Raw genomic sequence first — 23,822 nt, 5'->3', positions numbered from 1 at the left:
CTGCGGGGGCCCTCCGCATGCTCTTAAGTCATGCCCGGCGTACAAGCAGCGCGGGGATAAAATTAGGCGTTCCCTTAAGGATCGCTCGAGGCACTCTTATGCAGAAATGCTAAAGAATGCTTCGCCATCTGTCCCTTCTGAAAAGTTCTTTGCTCTTTTGGCTCGTGGTGAGCAAGAATCTGACGATCTACAAGAGGGAACACCTTTTGTTAACCCAGGGGAATCTAGGAAGAGGAGAAAGCTAGCCTCCCCTAGACTACGTCGTAAGGGTGCCAAAGTGTCCTCCTCAGTGAGTGCGCCAACTACATTTAATAAATCCAACGGAAGTGGTGCCCAAAAGCCGAAGCAAGCTGCTCCAGGACTTGGAAATTTTAATTCTAACAAGGAGTATCCACCACTTCCAGGGACACCAAAAACCCCACGTGTCCCCTTTTTTCAAACAGACACTAAATCCAGTAATGGACTAATGAAATTTTCTGACATGGTGGACCTAATTTTCACAGCTTTCAATGTTACTGATCCTCTTAAAAGCCTTCTGATACGTTTTCTCCCTATGTGCAAATATTTTTGAAGCAGTTGACTGCTAAATGGCCCCTCCTTGCAGCGATCGTATCCTTCGATGGCTAAGTCATCAAACGAGGTCACTGAATCGATCATTGTCCTACAGTGGAACAGCAGAAGTATCCACCAGAAAATCGATTCCTTCAAATTTTTACTAAACAAAAAAAATGTGATGTTTTCGCATTATGTGAAACTTGGTTAACTTCCGATATAAATCTCAACTTCCACGACTTTAATATAATTCGTCTGGATCGAGAAAATACTTATGGAGTACTTTTGGGGATTAAAAAGTGCTATTCTTTCAACCGACTTAACCTCCCTTCGACACCAGGCATTGAAATTGTCGCCTGTCAAGTTATAATCAAAGGTAAAAACCTTTGCATTGCTTCCATCTACATTCCTCTTAGAGCCTCGGTAGGGCACCGAACGCTTTGTAATATCACGGAATCCTTACCGGCACCGCGGCTAGTTCTGGGAGACTCACACGGTACGGGATGGGGATGTCTTCATGACGATAATAGATCAACATTAATCCAAGATCTTTGCGACAATTTCAACATGACCATCTTAAACACGGGAGAAATGACTCGGATTCCTACACCACCAGCAAGCGCAAGCGCGTTGGATTTATCGCTGAGCTCGACATCGCTACAGTTAGACTGCAGGTGGAAGGTGATCCCTGATCCCCACGGTAGCGATCATTTGCCTATCGTAATCTCAATTGCTAACGGTTCAAGACCATCAGAAACAATCAATGTCTCGTATGACCTCACACGGAACATTGATTGGAAGAGTTACGCGACCGTGATATCTGTTAAAATCGAATCCACTCAAGAACTTCCTCCGGAAGAAGAGTACAGGTTTTTGGCTGGCTTGATTCTCGACAGTGCGAATCAAGCTCAGACTAAACCTAAGGTCTCCCACCCTGTGGTGGGATAAAGAGTGCTCAGAGCTGTACGCGGAAAACTGCATGTAAGGCCTTCCGGGAAGACGGGATACCCGCTAGCTATCAACAGTACGCGTCGTTAGAAAGGCGAATGAAGAGTCTAATGAAAGTCAAAAAACGCAGTTATTGGCGCCAGTTCGTCGACGGGTTAACGAGAGAAACAGCGATGAGCACTCTTTGGGGTACGGCTCGACGTATGCGTAACCGAAACAGTACCAACGAGAACGTGGAATATTCAAAGCGTTGGATATTCGCTTTCGCCAAGAAGATCTGTCCGAACTCTGTCCCGGTACAGAAAACGTGCCGCGCCGCGTCTCCTCACCATACCGCGAACGAAACACCTTTTTTCGATGGTGGAGTTCTCACTTGCTCTCTTGTTATGCAACAATGACGCCCCAGGGTTAGACAGAATCAAATTCAACTTGCTGAAGAATCTGCCTGACACTGCAAAAAGGCGCTTGTTGAATTTATTTAACAAGTTTCTTGAGGGTAACATTGTCCCTCATGACTGGAGGCAAGTGAAGGTCATCGCCATCCAAAAACCTGAAAAACCAGCTTTCGACCACAACTCGTATCGACCGATTGCAATGCTGTCCTGTATTCGGAAGTTGTTCGAGAAAATGATCTTGTTTCGCCTGCACTTTTTGCATCGCGATTTAACAACATCGCGATTTAGCTACATGGGTCTTCCCTAGGGCTCATGTTTAAGTCCCCTGCTCTACAATTTTTACATGAATGACATTGACGATTGTCTTGCCAATTCATGCACGCTAAGGCAACTTGCAGACGACGGGGTGGTCTCTGTTACAAGGCCCAAAGCTGCCGACTTGCAAGGACCATTACAAGATACCTTGGACAATTTGTCTGCTTGGGCTCTTCAGCTGGGTATCGAGTTCTCCACGGAGAAAACTGAGTTGGTTGTTTTTTTAGGAAGCGTGAGCCGGCGCAACTCCAGCTTCTATTAATGGGTGAAACGATCAATCAGGTCTTCACATTTAAATATCTCGGGGTCTGGTTCGACTCTAAAGGTATCTGGGGATGTCACATTAGGTATCTGAAACATAAATGCCAACAAAGGATCAATTTTCTCCGGACAATAACTGGAACATGGTGGGGTGCCCACCCAGGAGACCTGATCAGGTTATACCCAACAATAATATTGTCGGTGATGGAGTACGGGTGTTTCTGTTTCCGCTCCGCTGCGAACATACACTTCATCAAACTGGAGAGAATCCAGTATCGTTGCTTGCGCATTGCCTTGGGTTGCATGCACTCGACCCATACGATGAGTCTCGAAGTGCTGGCGGGCGTTCTTCGCTAAAAAATCGATTCTGGCAACTCTCATATCGATTGCTCATCCGATGCGACATTCTGAACCCGTTGGTGATTGAAAACTTCGAGAGGCTCGTCGAGCTTAATTCTCAAACCCGATTTATGTCCTTGTACTTCGACTACATGGCACAGAGCATTAATCCTTCTTCATATACTCCCAACCGTGTTCGTTTCCTAGATACTTCTGATTCTACTGTATTCTTCGACACATCCATGAAGGAAGAGATTCGTGGAATCCCGGACCATATACGCCCGCAAGTGATCCCCAATATATTTTATGATAAATTCCGAGAAGTCGACTGTGACAAAATGTTTTACACTGACGGATCAAATCTCGATGGGTCCACTGGCTTCGGTATCTTCAACAATACTATCACCGCTTCATTCAAGCTCAATGATTGAAGCGGGATCATTAACAGCTTCGTTTACGTCGCAGAGTTAGCTTCAATTCAGTACACCCTTGGGATGATCGACACAGCCCACAGATCACTACTTCATCATTTCGGACAGGCTCAGCTCTATCGAGGCTCTTCGTGCGGTGAAGCCTAAAAAGCAATTCCCTTATTTTCTGGGGAAGATACGGGAGTCCTTGGGTACGTTATCTGAAAAATCTTATCAGATTACCTTTGTTTGGGTCCCCTTTCATTGCTCTATCCCGGGCAATGAAAAGGCCGACTCATTAGCAAAGGTGGGCGCATTAAATGGTGACATATACGAAAGACCAATCTGCTTCAACGAATTTTTTAGTATTTGTCGTCAGAGGACACTCAACAGTGGAGCAATGGTGAACTTGGACGATGACTACATTCGATTATCCCAAAGGTATCAACGAAGCCTTGGGTCGGGATTTTATTCGTGTAATGTCCCGACTTATGTCCAACCACTACACCTTAAATGCGCATTTGTGGCGTATTGGGCTTGCGGAGAGTAGTCTGTGCGCTTGTGGCGAGGGCTATCACGACATCGAGCACGTTGTCTGGGTATGCGCCGGGTATTTGGACGCCAGGTCTCAGTTAAAGGATTCCCTTCGGGCCCGAGGTAGACCACCCAATGTTCCAGTCCGAGATATGCTGGCAAATCGTGATTTTCCCTATATTTCCCTTATTTATACTTTCATAAAAACGATAAATATCCCAATTTAGCCTCTCTCTTTTAATTTCTCGTTTTTAGAAGTTTCCTCCTGCTTTGTGGAACCGATCAGCTCCAGACTGCCACTATGTAACCCCAGTCGCCCTTACCATTACGGAAACTGAAGCGAGAGCGACTCGAGGTCCGATGACTTTTGAAGGATTCTCCGCGGGTCCGAAGAATACCATCCGCCAATCCGACCTACTAGACTGAGGCGCTAATTTGTTTCGCTGATCTCCCGTTTGCCCGAAAGTTGCAAGTTTTGCTCTTCTCGCCGGTCACCATCTACGTCTTCTCTCCCCTGTCCTTGATACAACGACTTCTACACCGATTTTGGAAATGACCCAGCATAAGTCTCCGATAAAAAATCAAATTTGTATTCCGTATTCCAAGTTTTAAGATAGTTGTAATTTTTACTCTTTGTTAAAACTATTGTCCCCATCTTGTAAATAAAATTGTATCCCTAGTTTTAAAACACTTCTGAAATTTTTCATAAATATTTGTTCCCCCTTTTGTGTACCAAACTATATTATTAGTTTTAAGATACCTGTAAATATTTCCTAAAAAACTATTGCAGAGTCCCTAATTTCCTCCGGTTTCAATCCCGGTAATATTCAATCATCATTTGACAATCTCTTGGATGCTCGATTCCATGAGTTAAGTTGCATCATAAAGAATTAGCCTTAAGCTAAGTAAGTTTCATTAACGCTGCGCCTTGTATACGCGGAGGCAATGTTTAATAACAAGCAGGGACATGGAGCAGTCCATTGTTTTAAATTGAATCGGCCAGCGACCGACAGTTCTAGAGAGAGCTTTAGAAATGCTTTCAAAAACTTCGTGCATTTCTCTCAGAGATGCACGAAAGTGATCTAAACCCGCGTTGTTAAAAAGTCTTTTAAACCAGAGTTAAGAAGTCAGTCGTAATAAGTCAGTTAGTGTTCGCACGGATAGCAGGCGTGCGCGTGCCGGTCAGTCGGTAATTAGTAAGTTAGTCGGTACTCAGCCAATCAGGGTTTTAAAACGGAATTATTCTGAGCGAAGATTACTATTCTGAAGCGAAATATTCTGAAGCGAAAGTGATTTGGGCGCTGGTACGGTAGTATTTCAGGATTATAATAAAACTGTGTTGGAAAAGGTAACTGTGAAGAATTATTCCTTCAACTGCTCTGAGGATAAGGAGAACACATCCAGAACGGTGGCGCGTTTTTGTTCTGGTTGATCCTACCAGTAATATACGTTTGTCTCAAAGGTTAAGCCATGCATGTCTAAGTACGAACAGATTTAATGTGATACCGCATAAGGCTCAGTATAACAGCTATAATTTACAAGATCATTTAACTAGTTACTTGGATAACTGTGGAAAACAATACATTTCATGTGGTGACAGCGGTGGGATGCGAACATTTCTGGCTGGAGCCTAACAGTGAGAAAGTGAAAGTGTAGTTATATCGGTTTCAGTTATTAAAGATAGTAAACCAGCTGGTGCGTACGAGGTGATCCTCCGTTGGATATTTATCTGTGAATCTTGTGTCGATTTGAATTGAATCTTTACTAGTTCGCTAGTTAACGGAATATGGAGTGGCGAGTGATGCGAATTTAACATAACCAACGAAGATAAAGTAGTGAACCAGTTCATAAGAGATTTAGAAGTTACTTGTGATCTGAAGTTGAAATCGAAAAGTTCTCTCCCCATGCAAATACTGCTGATTGAATGAATTGAATTTTCACAATTGGAAAGGAGGAAGCAACAGAATTGCACGGCACAGGGTAAGTGAACCATTTCTACTTTATTTCTTCAATTAGCTATCCAATATTCTCGCTTTTTACCAAATATCTAATAAAATTGAGTCATACCGTACGGAATCTGGCTAGCGAAAATCGAGCTTCGAGCGAGACAAGCGGAACAATTTGAACTGTCAGTGGGGCTCATGAATTGTGCGCCCGCTGAGATGTTGACTTGTGTCAGTTCAATACAAATAGGATAGGGGTGCTATATACGAAGGGTTACCAACCGTCCTTATTTTAAAGGACATGTCCTTAATTTCGATGATTTGGGAAAGCGTCCTTAGTTTTACTTCAAATGTCCTTAGTTTTAATCTCAATCTATGTTATTTTTGAAATCAATTAGATTAAATTCACTCAAGCGAATGAAACATTTTACTCGCCATTTTAGTTGTTCACTTCCTTAGAGTCTTTTGATTTGTTATGTTCATATTAATGATTCAAAAAGTTTAGTTCATCCAAAAATTTTATTGCCTGAAGAAAAGTTACAAACTAATACTTTTCATGTTTCTCATCTTGTTGAGCGCAGACAGAAAAAAAAGATTTGTCCTCTAATTCGAACCATCGAATTTCAAACAGCTATCACTTTTTAGCACAGTCGGCAAATTTCTTAGTAACTTCATGGACTTTAATCAATAGAGTTGGACAATTTTTGGAAATGAAGATGAAAAATATAGGATTTTTCGCAATAATATCCATACAAATTTCAAATGTAACACGGTATGCCACGACCTAATATTTTGCATAGTTTCTTAGGCCCCAGAAGGAAAAAAAGCGCTGTTCTAAAAAAATATTGGAAATCTTTTCTTAACACCACTCAACCAAACACATTTAGTCAAAGATTAGTAAAATTTGTTAGTCTCGGTCAAAATTCAAAATGTCCTTATTTCGCTTTCAGCCCATTTGGTAACCCTAATATACGGGGTTTAAAGTAATTATTCAAGCAAATAATCACTAACTTTCAGATTGATGACAAAACTAACTCGATGACAAATTTGTTATACTAACACTAACAGACCGATAGAAATGGCGAGTCCAAGCTATCAGGTCAGTTTGTTTTATTAATACCGACCCTCCTTAAGGATATAAAGATCACTGATTAAAGATCCACTGAAAGCGCTACCAGGGTATCATGACCCGGAGCAGCACATTGTAGGTGACACGCAAAAAGTAGCTGTCCAACTTAATTTGTCCATTGCGACGATGAAAACCATCGCAAGCAATGCAGTTGTTTTCTAAACAAACGGTCAGAGGTTTGATGCCGCTTATATGATGCACACAGCACTATATGTGTTTGTGTTTGCTTTTAACGAATTAATAAACAAATAAAAGCGTACGAGATACGCAGTAGACTTGAGCTCGAAGGTCACCGCCAGTATAAACGGCACAAAAATTCAATCCAAATTTGTCACCACTAGGGGTAGTACAATTGGACTTGAATCAGAGACGGTTGGCGTAGGTCAAGTTCACCACCATCGCTCCAGGTTGGCATACAAAGCAAGCCGATCAACGGCAACGGCATAGCAAACGGCTATGAAATATTTTATTTTGCTGACCCTGACAATGGGTGGGTTTCGCAAACTGAACAGGGTTAAATGTTTTTGAGGACCGCAGAATAGACCATGGAAGTAACTCGTTTACGTTAGTTGTTTGTAAACCAACGAAAACTCGGCCGTACTTGGGCGACGTTGGATGCCTGGTATTCAAAAAGGCATAACAAGTTTAAGGTCAAGTGTGCACAACACTGACCGCGAATAAAATAGTCAAGCCGGCACACGAATTGTAGGGTGCTTGTCAAAGTCGAATTAAGTTCTACAGCCCCCCTCTGAATATCTTGACCAAGCATAAGTCTCCGGTAAAAAAGTTCAAATTTGTATTCTGTATTCCTAGTTTTAAGATAGTTGTAATTTTACCTCTTTGTTAAAACTATTGTCCCCCATCTTGTAAATAGAATTGTATCCCTAGTCTTAAAACACCTGCGAATTTTCTCATAAATATTTGTTCCCCCTTTTGTGTGCCAAACTATATTGTTAGTTTTAAGATAACTGTAAATATTTCCTAAAAATTATTACTATTGAATTCCTTGTTTTAAAATTTTTTCATTAAAAAAATCTTTTGCCCCCTCTCTTGTATATAGAATCTTATTTCTAGTCTTAAGATAGTTGTAAAATTTTTCTCTTTTAAAAAAAATATTTCAACATTGTAACCTCCTAGTTTTAAAATATCCAAAATGTAAAAACAAAAGAATTTGGCACCGCCAAGCTAACGCATTTGTGCCTATCAAATAAACGAAATTAATAAAAAAAAAGTCGAATTAAGTTAAGTGAAACTGGCGGACACCACGGAGAACCAGGAGAAACGCCGGAGCAACGGCGGCGGTTATCCGGTAGGAAAGGCAAATGTTGAGCAGAATCGAGGAAATTAATGACTACATTTTACGGGAATACGACAATTTGTACAAAAACAAAACGAAATCAAGAACGCTCCAAGGCATTTTAACGAAAAAACAGACGTTAAAGGAAGCATACATAGAATTTGAGAGCTTGGTAGCAAGCTACGAAAATCGAGTAGGACTCGATGATTAGAATACACTAATCGACCAATTGGAAATAGTAAGGAACAAGTACGGAGCGGCAATAAAGATCCTTGACGAAACCGTGATTTCCGAACAGACAGGTAAAACAGGTCTCAAAGCGCAGAGAAGCGTGTCAGAAGGCGGAAGTGCGGAACCATCGGAAGAAGACAAACCTCTGGACGACGGAAAACCAAAAAAACACACCGGACTAAAAACACAAAGGAGTTTGTCAGAAAGTAGAAGTGAGACAGTAAGTGTAGACGAAGAGATCATGCAGGGGAATCAGAGAAACGTGGAGGCGTACCGCTTCCCGATGCAAATAGCGATACAATGAATCCCAGAATTTTTTGGATCGGTGGACGAACTAGAGCCGTTCCTGGTCCAAGTCAGCCACTTCGCCGACGAAATGCCACCAGACGCAAACCAAAAACCACTTTTAAATATAGTATTGATGACACTAAAAGGCAAGGCGGCCACATTCATCAACCGAGTAAAAGCGGAGACATGGGCGGAAATGCTCCAGAAATTGAGGGGTCAATTTAGTAAAAGGACAACCGTAGAGGAAATCTCGCAGAAAATAGAGACCCTGGAGCAAAGACACAATGAATCCTTTGAAAATTACGCAGATAAAGAACCACGAATACAGGATCAGGAATGTATCGACGAATTACAAATTCAACTGGGAAACAACGGCGACCAGGTATCCTTCGCGGAGAGGACGCTCAAAATACACTTTATAGGGGGTTTAACAAGCCCAAATCTGAAACAATCCGCAAGGAACCAGAGGATACCGTTTAAGGATTTAATACAGTTCCTGAAAGAGGAATGTGCGGAGTGCGAGCGGTTGGAAAACATAGAACAACGCTTGAAATCATGCCGACTAGGGCAGAGCCCGCGTAGAGAGGTCCGAGGCAACAGACCCGGGAATTATAACCACTTCGCGATATATTCGGAGGCCGAAAGTGGCCAAACAAGAGGTTACAACAACCGAAATCCGGGACCTCCCGCAACGCAAAGAAGATTCGACAATAGAAACGGTCCCGACAGGGACTTCAGAAACGGTTCAGAGCAAAACAGATTCAGTAACAGAAACTCCAATAACAACTTTGGGAGATCGAGAAACTCGGGCAACGGTAATCGTGAATACTCACCTAGGCGTAGAGACGAATACAACGATAGGCCGCAAGGCGAATATAACAGATACGCGAATAGTAGGGATCGTGAATATTCTCTTGAGCGTAGAAATGATTATAACGACAGACAACAAAGCGGATATAATAGATACGCACGTAACGAGAATCGCGAGTATTCACCTGGACGGGGAAACGATTACCACGACAGACGACAAGTTGGACACAATAGATACACGAACGACGAGATCCGAGGAAATACTAACAGGCACAACGACAGAAACGGGAGTAACCAAGACTATGGCAGGACGCGGCAGAACGCGGTCCTCGGTGACCACGACAGATTCCACCAGCCATCGACGCAGACGCCGGGAAACAGAAACAACTTTAGAGATCAGGACAGAAGCCCACAGCGGGGATATCAGGGTAGCGGACAGTATGGCGATTATCGACAAAGAAAACAGCACTACGATAACCGAAAAAACTGAAGATGCGGGAGCTCGGGCTGACAGATAGCCGAGTTCCCAGCGAACTATACCTCCCAAAGGAAGCCGGAACCTTCGGCACAAAAACAGCAATAAGCACATTACAAAATCAACTGACAAAAATCGATCAACGCTTAGCCAGCATGAATATGAAAGGTAATATTACGAAAATGCACATTAAAGCGCTCGACAATTTAGTTGTCGCAATGCGCAATAAACAAGAGGACAACGAAGGGATCATAGACCATAAGATAACTAGGAATTGGTTCAATGCATACGAAATTGAACTGGAAAGTGCGTCCGAACCAGGTACGCGGGCAAGATTCCTTATAGACACGGGAGCAAGCTCCAATTTAATAAGTAGGAAGGGCGCAGAGACAATAGCCACCGCAAAGATCAACATAGAAGAAAAGATACAATACTCGGGAGTAATGAACATCGCCCGAGTAAGCCTAGGGACTACAGAGGCGGACTTTACCATAAAGAGCCGCAAGATTAAAATAAAATTCGACGTGGTGGAGGAGCTGGGATTCGACGGAATCCTCGGCATGGAATTCATAAACAGACACGTGATAGCCATCGACAACCAAGGAGGGCGTCTGCTAATGCAAGAAAACCCCATAACATTCGCACCAGAAGCAGAGCCGCGGCCGAGTGTGCAACAGTACCTGAGCGAGAACACACTCTCACTCGCGAAGGACAATGGAGGGGAGACCAGCAAACCAAGAAATACAGGATTTGACATAGTACAAAACTTCACAGGACTATCGAAAAAGGCATGCGAAACTAAAGCGCGCCCAACCCTCGCAGAGGAAGGAGTCCAGAACACGACGAAAATAAACGAAAAAGGATGCCAGACGGAACCGATTATAGCCAACGCAGAGATCTTATACAATAGTAGAAACGGAGCTGGAAAAAGTATGATCTTCGAATATGGACCCGAAACCACGGAAGGAAGCAATAATTTTGAGCTTAAAAGCACCGGTATGATCAACCGTAATGATGAATACCTCGAAGAGCTCTACTATGGTCGGGAGGAACAATTCCCAGAAAATCTCGACGATAACCAAGACTACAGCCTCGTTGATAATCAGAAATACAAGTTACGTGGTAGCGAACGGACCGAGAAGTTATTCGAGATTCTCAATCTAAGCCATTTAAAAGGGGGAGATTTCGCAGCCATTGAATCAATAATGGCGGGATATAGCGATGTGTTCTACCAAAAGGGAGACCATCTAACAATCACAGATGCGGCAATCCATGAAATAGAGACAACATCGAACTTGCCAATAAATAAAAGGCAATATAGATTCCCCGAAGCAACAAAAAAACATATAAGTGCTGAAATCGATGAAATACTGAAGCAAGGCGTTATAAAACCTAGTAAAAGCCCATGGAATGCACCGGTATTGTGCGTGCCAAAAAGGACGATGAAAACGGGAACAAAAAGTATAGAATCGTGGTCGACTTTAGAGCATTGAATTTGGTAACGAAACCATTCGTATATCCAATTCCGCTGATCGACGAAATACTCGACAATCTCGGAGGATCAAAATATTTTTCAACATTGGACTTGAAATCTGGATTTTACCAAGTCCCGATCAATCCAAAAGATGCGGCTAAGACAGCCTTTTCCACCCCAAAAGGGCATTTTGAATTAACAAGAATGCCTATGGGCCTTAGAAATAGTCCATCAACATTTCAGAAGTTGATGACACAATATTACAAGAAATTGAAAATGTGAAAGCTATCGTTTACCTAAACGATATTATCATTTACGGGTCGACCATTGAGGAGCACAATGAAAACCTCATAAAAGTTTTGAAGGCTATGCGCCGACACAATTTGAAAATTGAGGCAGGAAAATGCCAAATCTTAAGAACCGAAATTAAATATCTCCGACATGCAATTGATTCAGAAGGCATTCGGCCGATGGAAGAACTTTATATTATCATCAAAGAAATGACTGTGCCAAAAACAGTTAAAGGAGTCCGTTCGTTTTTAGGAACGGTTAATTTTAATGGTAAATTCATACCACAAATAGCAGAAAAACGCAAACCATTGAACGATCTGCTAAAGAAAAATGTAAAATTTATTTGGACTGAGGAATGTCAGAAAGCATTCGAAGAATTGAAAGATTTTTTAACTTCAAATACTCTGTTGGTAAGACCGAACTACAAAGATACGTTTGTGATCACAACAGATGCAAGCGAGTATGCCATTGGTGCAGTACTCTCTAATGAAAAGTCCTCCGATAGACCCATAGCCTATACGAGCAGAGGTCTGGTAGGTGCAGAAAGAAGATACCATACGATAGAGAAAGAATTACTCGCAATTGTATGGTCAGTGAATAGATTTAAACATTTTATTTTTAATCAGAAATTTATCGTCTACACAGATCATAGATCTTTAATCTCTATTTGGAAATTAAAGGAAACATCACCCACCCTGACACGACTTCGTTTAAAGCTCCAAGGGTTGGAAATGGACATACGCTACAAACAAGGAAAAGATAATGTTGTAGCAGATTTTCTATCAAGACTTAATCCTGATGCTGAGGTAGATGAAAAATCTCGCACGGTCGCTGTAGTCACACGGCAACAGAAATTGCAACAACAGCAAGAAGAAGACAAAAAACTTGCCAAACAAATAGACAAGCAAAACGAAACAAAGACCACGAGACAGATTACAGACACATCGGGAAGATTTGGGCTATTCAAGGACACAGGAATGGGACGAAAAAGATGATCTAGAAGTAACAATCACACACGAAGATTTTGAAAATGATCTAGAGCAGGGACGTATAGATTTCAAACTATTAAAGTTTTCAAAAAGTAAGATCGACGAGAGCGAAACAGACGCCACATTCGTTATCGTTAATAGTAGGTCAGCCTATAAAGAGCTGAGCGAATTGGTCGATCTCCCTCATGGGTTGAAAGATTTTTTAAATGGTAGAATATTTGCCATCCCAAACAGAAAAATATGGGGTATGATTCTAAATGGGTCAAGCCGATCAAGAGCTGATACAAAAGTATTTTTCCAAGGATTAGTTGACGCGTTCGGGAACTGTCCCGAACACATGAAAGAAGATAAGAATATTCAAATTATCTCCTTTAGAAACATACAAACGCCACCAGAAACAAACATCCTACGATTTATAGCAGGAAAATTTAATAAGGTATTCACCCTCTTTGCGCCAGAAAAAGACCGAATGCATGTACCAGTAGAAGAAAGAGAAAGAGAGTTTCATGATTCTCCGCTGGGCGGACATGTCGGCAGTAAAAGAATGTTGAAACGCATAAGTCCACTATTCGAGTGGAAAATATGCGACGAGATGTAGAGAACTACGTCAAACAATGTGATTCGTGCCAAAAGAACAAGATTGGACGATCCAACAAAATTCCAATGAAAATAACAACCACATCGTCCGAACCATTTGAAAAGTTATATATGGACATTGTGGTATTACCAGAATCCGATTGGGGTAACAAATACGGTCTAGTTATGCAAGACGACCTAACAAGATACTTGATTGCAGCACCGATGGAAAATCAAGAAAGCGCAACGGTCGCGCAAACAGATAATGGGACTAATTTTGTAAGCTCCCTAATGAAAAACGTCTGCAGAATTTTAAAAATAAAGAAAATTACATCAAGTACTTATCATTCACAAGCAAATTTGGTGGAAAGGTCAAATAGAGAACTGAAAATCTATTTGCGACAATACGTAGGAAGCGATCCGAAAACTTGGGATCAATTTTTTACCCTTCTTTGCGTTTGAATATAATACAACAACTAATTCATCAACAGGTTTCAAACCATTTGAATTAGTATTTGGCAAAAGCGCCAACATCCCTAATTTAGTTTACAAATGGGACAATGAGGGCGTATATTATGAGGATTACGTGAATGAGATGCGATCTACATTCAAGAACATGCATACTCAAGCACGCGAAAATCTAATTCTATCGAAACAAAAAAGGAAAGAATTGTACGATAGAAACACGAACGCATGGCAACCTATGTGGGGCGATTTGGTGTTAGTTAAAGCCAACCCCGCAGGTACCGGACAAAAATTGCAACCTCTTTGGAGAGGACCATACGAAGTCGTTGAACTCCCGAGTGAGCACACGACCGTGGTCAAAGATGGAAACAGGTTAGAAAAGGTTCACAATAACCGACTAAAAAAATATTCAGATTAAGAGGTAGGGAGCAAAGCACAATTAAGGGTCATCGTACACATACGCAGCTAACTATACGACACTCAACGATGACTGATGATGTATAACTGTTTACTTGCAGAATGCTGGTACTACTATTGATGTTATGCCTGGCTGGAGGGAGCGGGACGTCTAAGGTCATCCTTGAGAGAATCGGTGATGCGCTCATCACCCAAGGATACTACAGCATGAGGGTGAGTGTAGACACACGAGATATATCAATAGGGCGAATAAACGTGGATAAGGCCACGGCAGCATATCAGTTAATCTGCGGGAACCTCACTGAGGGACTAGGGAGGAGTTCATGTAAACCCCTAAGTGACGGGCTTAAAGCAGAGAACCTTCGTAACAAAGAGTTAGAGGATTTTACTGCGTCATTCTTCCCCCAAAGACATCCAAGAGGGATTTGGAATGTGTTAAGCGTTATGGACTCAGCCGATAGGACACGAGTCGATGAAAATATGGACAAACTACGTGGGAACGAGGAGAAACTGAAACAGCTGTCAAGCCACCAAACAACAGTAATTACTTCTATGTACGAATACGTCAACTACTCGATGCTGACCATCGATCAGAAGACGGTATCCATCAACAACAAGTTCGACGAACTTATCCCTTAAAGGCGCAAACCAATTTTTATCAAATTCTCTGTAAATTGTCTCACGGTTTTAATACGTTGCTACGATAATAATAATTTGAGATGGTTTTTACAATGTTGTTTTAAAACAACATTGCGCATTTAAGGGTTAAAAACCAAGTCAGAAAGGGGCAGGAGTACTCAAACGGCATCAAATAAATACTGGCCCTAGAGGCCGAAATAATCGAAATCGGGTTTTTGATTCAAAACATAAACACTAAACTACGACACAGACAAGCATTAGTTGTGAAAGTGCTACTGAACGAAGGCAATATGGCCGATGTAATACTAGAACTAATAGAACCTAACGAGTTACTAGCGAAACTAGAAACGCAAAAAGATCTGTTACCAAAAGGGATCTCGCTCCCACGAGGGACGAATGGGGACATAATCCCCGAAATATTTCAACTTATGAAGTTGTCGCGAGCGGTGGGCAAAGGCGGCTAGATCGACCTAAACTTCAAGATACCGGTAGTTAAACAAGTTACCTTCGAGGTATCCAGAGGGTTTGTAACTCCCCATCTTAGGGACCACGTAGTGACTTTCGTGCATCTGCGTGAAAACATCATATTAATCGAGCGCACCAGGAAATGGGGATACGTCATAGACACGCAGACATACGAAAAATGCGTGAAGACTCGTAGTCTGCGGCTATGCAGCATACCGGATTTAGAGAAGAACTTAGAGCATGGGGGCGAATGCCTAACCAATTTATTGTACAAAAACAATCAGGGCGCCTGTGACCAGCGCATCATCAAACTTGACCACACAATGTGGTTTGAAACAGAAAAACCCAACGTATGGCTGTATACGGCCCCTACAACCACCAAAGTCAATATTAGTGTTCGAGAGTGGACTGTAACTTGGTGACTATAGGCGAACCGACGAACTCCGCGAACTTTCCACCACGTAATTCGGAAACCGGATAGAAACACTTGCGTTTAGTTTTAATAATGTATTTCCGTCTATTTACATGATTAACTTTGTTTTAATTCACTTCACTCAAATAGCTAATCTTCGACTGCATGTCTTCACACGACGAAAGTACGATACCTTATGCCCTTTATTCTCCAAGACAGGTAGCATTTTTCTTCCCTTTCGCGCGCTTCGTTTGCGTTGCGTTTGTTACGCTGACGTGGCGCAGCGGTGCGTGTTGCCATATTATCTAGGCAGGCTGTGTTTAAAAGTTATACACAAAATTTTCATTCGTGACGTTTAAACGGCCCGAACATCCTCCCCCGCGAGAAGCTGGTTGTCCAATATAGGTAAAGGAGCCAGCTTGTGAATTGGGCGCTTCAACATACCAACCCTGGTTCGGACATCGACAACACGGATCAATCCATCCGATCCTGAGTAAGTTTTTTCTACTCTTCCTAGTTTCCAATGCTGCGGTGGTAAGTTGTCGTCTCGAATGATTACCACCATTCCAGCTTTAATGTTCTCCTTTCTCTTGTTCCATTTTTGTCGTATCTGCATCTCCTGCAGATATTCTAGAGACCAGCGTTTCCAGAACTCCTCACGCAAATGCTGGACATACTGCCACCTGGAAAGCCGACTAACAGGAATTCCGTCGTAGCTTGGCTCCGGAATAGCAACTAAAGGTCTGTCGATCATGAAATGTCCCGGAGTCAAGGGTTCAAGCTCTGATGGGTCGTCGGAGGACGCATATAATGGCCGAGAATTGAGCTGAGCCTCAATCTGGCAGAGTAATGTCGAAAATTCAGACATTGTAAGTAGGCATGAATTCAAATTTCTTTTCAAGATTGCCTTCATGCTTTTAACCCCTGCCTCCCAAATTCCTCACATGTGTGGTGCATTTGGAGGAATCATTTTCCATTCAATCTGTCGGGATTGACAGAATTCTTCTAATTTCAAATTGGTGGTTCGATCCTTGAAAAGGCGGTGCAGTTCGATTAAGTCGTTTCGGGCTCCGATAAAGTTTGTCCCGTTATCGGAAAATATTTGCTCAGGGACGCCACGACGAGAGACAAATCGCAACAATGCGGCAATAAATGCATCAGCAGACAGGTCTTCAACCAGCTCCAGGTGAATTCCCTTAGTAACCAAACACACAAATACGCTCACATATCCCTTTACAGGTGCTACCTTTCTACCAGTCTGCTTAATTAACATTGGACCTGCAAAGTCGACGCCCACCTTGGTGAAAGCGGGAGCTTTGTCGCATCTTGCTAACGGCAGGTCACCCATGAATTGGCTTGCACACGGAGGTTTTAATTTGAAACACCGCACGCAATTTCTTGTCACCTTACGTACAGCAGAGCGAGCTCCCAAAATCCAAAAGTGACGACGAAGCTGGGCTAGAAGAGCCGACGGTCCAATGTGTAGGTTCTCACGATGTACAGCTTCAATTAATCGTTTCACAATCACATCATCCTTTGGTAAGACCCACTGATGCTTCACGCCGTACGGCAGATTTGAATGCCGAAGACGCCCGCCGACACGAATCATTCCATCGTCCATAAAAGGGTTCAACATAGAAAATCTCTTGCAGTACTCACCGGACTCAATGATGGCTGCTTCCTTACCAAAATGTTGCAATTGAACCACCCGTACAATCACCTTCAAGGAGTGGCGCATTTCAAACACAGTTGGGAACGGCTGTATGATTCGCTTCTTCTTCACCTTTTCCTTCGCGTTCCAGCAAAATCGTAAGACGTAGGCAAGGATTCGCTGGAGCTTCCTGAAGGACTCGAACTTCTGGAAAATCGGTAACGGCTCCGATTTCATTGTTGTAGAAACAATAGTGGATCGCCGCAACTCAGGTACATCGTCATCGGACAGCGGTTCTGGATCAACTACCTGATATTCTTCATTGCGCAGGAACAACGGTCCATTCCACCAAAGGTCGTTGTTCTCAAGACCATCAGCAGTTTGACCGCGTGACACTACATCGGCCGGATTATCCAGCGTGTGAACATATTTCCATTTGAATTTCATTCCTGTCGCAGTAATTTCACTAATTCGATTGCGTACAAAAACTTCTAAATGGTCCGGATTCTTAGCAAGCCATGCTAGCACCACTTGACTATCCGACCATAGTGTAATGTCACGAAAAGACAGTTCTAATGCTGAAATCACTGCACTCACCAATCTGTGCAGCAAAAGCGCAGCTAGAAGCTCCTTTCTTGGAATGGTCAACACTGTCTTCGGAATAATCTTCGACTTGGCACACAGCAACCGTACTACCGTAGCTTGACCAGACACGATTGACCTGATATACACGCAAGCCCCGTATGCCTCCATACTTGCGTCACCAAATCCATGAAGCTCGAAAGCAGCAGCTCCAGTCACCATCACATGACGAGGGATGCGAAGGCGTGTAATACCACACAATGCACTAAAAAAATAATCAAATTTCTTCCTCAAATCACCCGTGAGCTCTTCATCCCATTCCACTTCTTCTTTCCAGATATTCTTCATTAGAAGTTTGCCGACAACGATAACTGGTGCCACAAGTCCCAACGGATCAAACATTCTCGATACCAGTGAGAGCGCTTGTCGCTTGGTTACGTCCTTTTCACTCACTACTGGAAGGGAGATGTACTGGAGAACGTCCAAAGCAGGGTTCCACATTAGCCCTAATGTTTTGATCACCTCACTTGTTCCGCTTTCATCAATACTGACCAGTTCGTCCCGGTCCTTTTCCGGAATACGCTCCAGCAGTATCGGATTGTTTGATGCCCATTTGTGCAAATGAAATCCACCAGCCTGAAGGAGATGAATCAACTGCACCTGAGCTTCACTTGCTTCATCCAACTTGTTGAATCCGAACAACGCGTTATCGACATAAAAACTGTTCTTCACTATATCTGCAGCTAGCGGGTACTTGGAGCTTTCGTCGATAGCCAGCTGCAAGAGTGCCCGCGTTGCTAAAAACGGGGCAGAAGCCGTGCCGTAGGTGACAGTTGTCAGCTCTAGGACGCGAAGGGGATCGGAAGGATTTTTCCTCCAGAATATACGAGATAGCGGCGTATGCCGCCGATCGACTAAGACTTGCCTATACATTTTGTTCACATCAGTAGCCAACACATGAAGCGGAATACGGAATCGAAGTGAAATGGACTGTAAATCGCTCTGGATGATAGCACCAATCCTCATTACGTCGTTGAGCGATCGACCAGATACCTTAGCGGACGCATCGAACACTACACGACACTTAGTAGTGGTATTTGAAGGTCGCAGAACAGCATGATGTGGTAAGTACCACTTAATGGTGTCTACTGGATCCTTGTTTACATCAACTTCTTCACAGTGGCCAAGACTCTCGTACTCGTCCATAAATTCCTGGTACTGCTTCATCAAGTCCGAATACCGTAACAATTTTCGTTCCAATCCATGGAACCTTTTTAATGCCATCGACCTAGAATCTCCCAGCTCGCTGACGGACTCCTTCAGAGGCAGCTGGACTATGTATCGCCCGGACGCATCTCTACGATGGGTAACCTTAAAATGCTCTTCACACTCATCCTCATCATTGCACGATTTATCAGCACTAGCAACATCTTCGACTTCCCAAAACCGTTGAATGGACTGGCTTAAATCGTCCATCGTGATTGTATGCGAGTGAACTGCTCCATCTGATGCCGCACCATCATTATATACGCCACCAACAACCCAGCCAAATTGGGTCTCGCGCAAAATGGGTAGACCCTCAGCCAACATAATCTCACCAGGTAGCAACAACTTCAGGAACCATTCGTTACCCAAGAGCATATCCACTTTGCTAGGATGCAAGAACTTCGGGTCAGCCAATTGAACACCAACGGGAATCTCTAATGCACTGTTCATAGCCGACGTAGGGAGATCTGCAGTGACCTTGTCGGTGACAAGGCATTTGATTTTTGCGTGGAAATCAGCGTACCTTGAAGACAGATGCACCACACAATCACTAGCGGATTCTATTTTCGCGCTATTGACTCCGAACAACGTGACCTTTGAAGCATTCAGCATCAATCCCAGCAGATCAGCCGCTGAACGTGAAATCAAATTTACTTGGGAACCACTGTCCAATAATATTCTACACGGGTGGGGCTTGTAGTTTTTATCAAAAACATCCACTACCGCCGTGAGCAACAGCACTTGCTGCGAATGAGTAGCCAAGTTGTTGCATGTTGCTACTGTCGGAACCGTTGCTGATGGTGCATTCTCTTGCTCTATTACAGGTGGTTCCGGAGCCACCTTAGGTTTGTCCTCTGCGTGCAACAGGCTATGGTGCCGACGCTTGCACTTCTGGCACGATTTGTCCGACGAACAGTCGATACTTCGATGGCCTCTTCTTAGGCAGTTGAAGCAAACGTTTCTCTCACGTACCTTCACCAATCTTTGCGGAACCGGTAGAGATTTGAAATCAGCGCAGTTATGATTTGCGTGTACCTTACCGCAGAAATCGCACTTTATTTCCGTCTCGCTCGACGAAACCGTTGCATGTACCTTTTGACCCGGCGGTTTGCTAGGTGCATAAACAGATTTAACGGGAATTGTAGCCTTCTGGTAGCTGATTTCAATTCTCTCCAGAATGAAAGTCTGTTCCTTCAGGAACGCCAGCATTTTTTTGTATTCGGGGAGCTCTCCATGATTAACCGATGACTCCCACAGATGACGAACGTCAGAGTGCAACGCTACGGCCAAAAGCTGAATCACGAAATCCTCTCCAACACCTTCGAACTGTCGTTCAAGAAATTTCAGCCCTTCGACATGTTTGCTGCATTCATCCACCAGATTGCGTAGCTCCAAATGACTCTTCTTAATCATGCGCTTAAGATTCAGCAAACCGTGAATGTGGGAATCTATGGCATGACGCTTGTTCTCGTACCGCTCTTCCAGGATTTGCCACGCATGGGCATAGTTGCCCTCATTGATTGTTTTTGCATCAATAAGACCAGCTGCACTACCGACCAGAGCTTTTTCCAGATGGTATAGCTTGACAGCTGGTGGATCTGGACCTCTGTCCACGAGGTCCTTGAACATGGCCTTGAACTTTGGCCAGCTTTCGTACCGACCATCGAATGTGGGAATCGGCATGCGAAGCGGTTGGTGAATCACAACTGGTGCTTGCTGGTTATTGCCATTCCTTGTGAGCTCTGTGGTAGCAGCAGCAGCCGCCGCGGTTGCGTTGATCCTGGTGAGCTGTTCCTCCAACATAATAGAAACATTATCGTACAGGATGTCGAACTCTTCATACTGCTGGTCATGTTGCTCGTAGTCCTCGACCGCCGTTAGTTCCATTATTCGCTCGTGAACATCGTTGTAATCCTTTTGAGCTGCTTCTAATTTCCGCAGATACACCTTAACCTCAGTTTCTGTCAGCTGAGCCACTTCCTGTTCATCGGGGCATATAGTATGGAGGATACGAGTAACCTTACCTTTGGCTACGCCACGGCGGTGGACGAGCTTATCCATGTTCTCTCCGGAGACCAACTTCTCCGTCAACTTAACCTTCTTCTTTTTCTTCTTGATGCGAGGAGTCGAAAAATCTAGAGTAGACTGCCCAAGTGCAGAACTAGCTCCAAATTTCGTTGCTTCTTTATGCTTTGGATCACTTCTTTTCGACATGCCACCGTAAACACCACATCAGGTCAAGCCCTATGCTCGACGATGGTTGGGAACACAGCCAAGTCTATGCTCACGCAACCGGTAACTCAAAGGCACAGATGGTCAAATCGAAAGCACGAAGAAATCCACTTTGTTTCTCAGAGCGCTCAATGCTTGCTTTTTCAACACTCACAAAAACACTATAAATGGCTACCGCACACCAGTCTGCAAGCTCATAACAAAATGGCGCTGGTACTATTCCAATATGGCGGCCATTTTCCAAACCACGTTTTGCGTAACCACTTTTCACTATGCTGATTTTCTTCCGGTTCCGTAACAGTCGGAGCCGTCGGAGCACTTCACAACCTCAGATTCGGTTCGATGGACCAAAATTATGTTCGAGAGTGGACTGTAACTTGGTGACTATAGGCGAACCGACGAACTCCGCGAACTTTCCACCACGTAATTCGGAAACCGGATAGAAACACTTGCGTTTAGTTTTAATAATGTATTTCCGTCTATTTACATGATTAACTTTGTTTTAATTCACTTCACTCAAATAGCTAATCTTCGACTGCATGTCTTCACACGACGAAAGTACGATACCTTATGCCCTTTATTCTCCAAGACAGGTAGCATTTTTCTTCCCTTTCGCGCGCTTCGTTTGCGTTGCGTTTGTTACGCTGACGTGGCGCAGCGGTGCGTGTTGCCATATTATCTAGGCAGGCTGTGTTTAAAAGTTATACACAAAATTTTCATTCGTGACGTGACGTGACGGCCCGAACAATTAGCTACGGAGGAAATTACACCAGCATGTCGGTACTAGGAACGGGCACGGTGCATGTGGTGCCGGGAATGGTGGTAACCACAGACGATGTAAGAATCGTACATATAGAAGTGATCGATTTCGGACTAAAGGCCAACCTCGTAAATTGCAGGTCGGATTTCCGACTGCCCATGTTAGAACAATGGAATAAAGAGACTATCCCAACATTAGGCAAGGACAACAAAATATACTCATTCCTGGACAACAAGCGCCTGTTCGACTTAGGGGTGGACGTCAAAGACCTAACAGCGGATAGAACCACGTTGGAGAATTTAATATACGCACCGTTAGAACACCCTTGGGTGGGTTGGAATACACTAGCCACCATTTGTGTCGGGGTGACAGCCATGGGGGTGTGTTGCCTACGTGGTAAAATAACATGCTGCCCCCGCACTGTAGGACGGTATAAGAAAACGATAACGAACAGAGAGAACAGGAGTGAAGAACGACGCCCCCCGCGATTCATGATATCGCAACCAATACCAATGACCGTTATGACTACTATGACCCAGGAAAGGAGGAGCCCCGAAAGCGGTGAGGAGAGGATCGGATAGCTGGAGATATCTTCCCCTGTTCCAGTGCGAGCCGAGCGCGGAAACAGCACTACATGTACAGTAAGCGATACCGGGCGAAACAGTAGTACAAATACGGTTCCGGTAAACAGTAATCCTGCAACACTATCGGAAAGCGCGCAGGAGGTAACTGCATTGAAGAAGAAGGTCCGTTGGGACCAAAACGCGGGAACACCTTCCGGCACCAGAGAAGCAACAAATAAAAGGAGAAACGTCAGCACAGCAACTCCGCGAGTCAGGGAAGTCGACATTCACGAAGAGGAACACGAGTATCTAGAACCCCGGTCGATACTGCCAGACAAGGAAAAAACTGCGGAACCGCAGTGTAGTGACGTGGATATAACTGCGAAAATTTTCGGAACGAATAATAAACTTACACATGTACACAAGAAGGTACAAGCTTCCGACAAACCGCGGATTAGAAACACCTCAAATATTACAATACAATGAAAAAGAAGACGAGAGAAAAAGGATATCAACGATAAACCGAAACATAGACCTAAGAATACGGTACCTAATGGTAAATACATATGTACATATTCACCTTATTAAACTACTCTAAATATAGAGACAAATAGCTATTAAATCAATATGTATATACTAGTCAGCATTCAAAAATAATTGAGTTATGGAATACATGACGAAAAGTTCGCTATAATACGCTATACTAAAATAGGAACCAAGAATAATCATGCCTACGAACAACGAAACGAAAGAAAAAAATAAAGAACGGAATACAGAAGGAAGAGTAACATATAATACGGAGACACGATGTCTTATTCAAGAAAAAAAAGAATGTTAATTCAGGAAAAAATGAGAAGTTTAAAATAAAATAAGCAGTGCCTGTCGAAATAAACAATTTAAAATGACAGAAGATATAAAGCCAGGAAACGGGACTTTTTTTATTACAAGTCAAGAAGATTGTAGTACAAAATATGGGATATAATAAAAAAAAATTTAAGAACGTCAAATACAAGTATAAAATTGAAGACATGGAAAAAGTGCAATCAGAAGGAAGGTTGCAAAACAGTGATAATAAAATAGAATACAAGAAATGGTCAGAATCAGAGAAACCTG

The 23,822-nt window shown here is 43.2% G+C and overlaps 2 protein-coding genes across 2 annotated transcripts; one reads left to right on the top strand and one right to left on the bottom strand.

Moving 5' to 3' along the window:
- Positions 1–8,730: 8,730 nt before the first annotated feature.
- Positions 8,731–9,942, top strand: LOC131696399 (homeobox protein 2-like). Its single transcript, XM_058984944.1, has one exon. The coding sequence runs from the start codon at positions 8,731–8,733 to the stop codon at positions 9,940–9,942; it is 1,212 nt and encodes a 403-aa protein (XP_058840927.1).
- Positions 9,943–16,595: 6,653 nt separating this feature from the next.
- Positions 16,596–21,368, bottom strand: LOC131696398 (uncharacterized). The gene has a single exon (XM_058984943.1). It carries the CDS (start codon positions 21,366–21,368, stop codon positions 16,596–16,598), a length of 4,773 nt encoding a protein of 1,590 aa, XP_058840926.1.
- Positions 21,369–23,822: the final 2,454 nt, after the last annotated feature.

The sequence above is a fragment of the Topomyia yanbarensis genome, chromosome 1 (assembly GCF_030247195.1).
Source record: "Topomyia yanbarensis strain Yona2022 chromosome 1, ASM3024719v1, whole genome shotgun sequence".
Lineage (NCBI taxonomy): Eukaryota > Metazoa > Arthropoda > Insecta > Diptera > Culicidae > Topomyia > Topomyia yanbarensis.
This window is presented reverse-complemented; position numbering and strand designations above follow the sequence as displayed.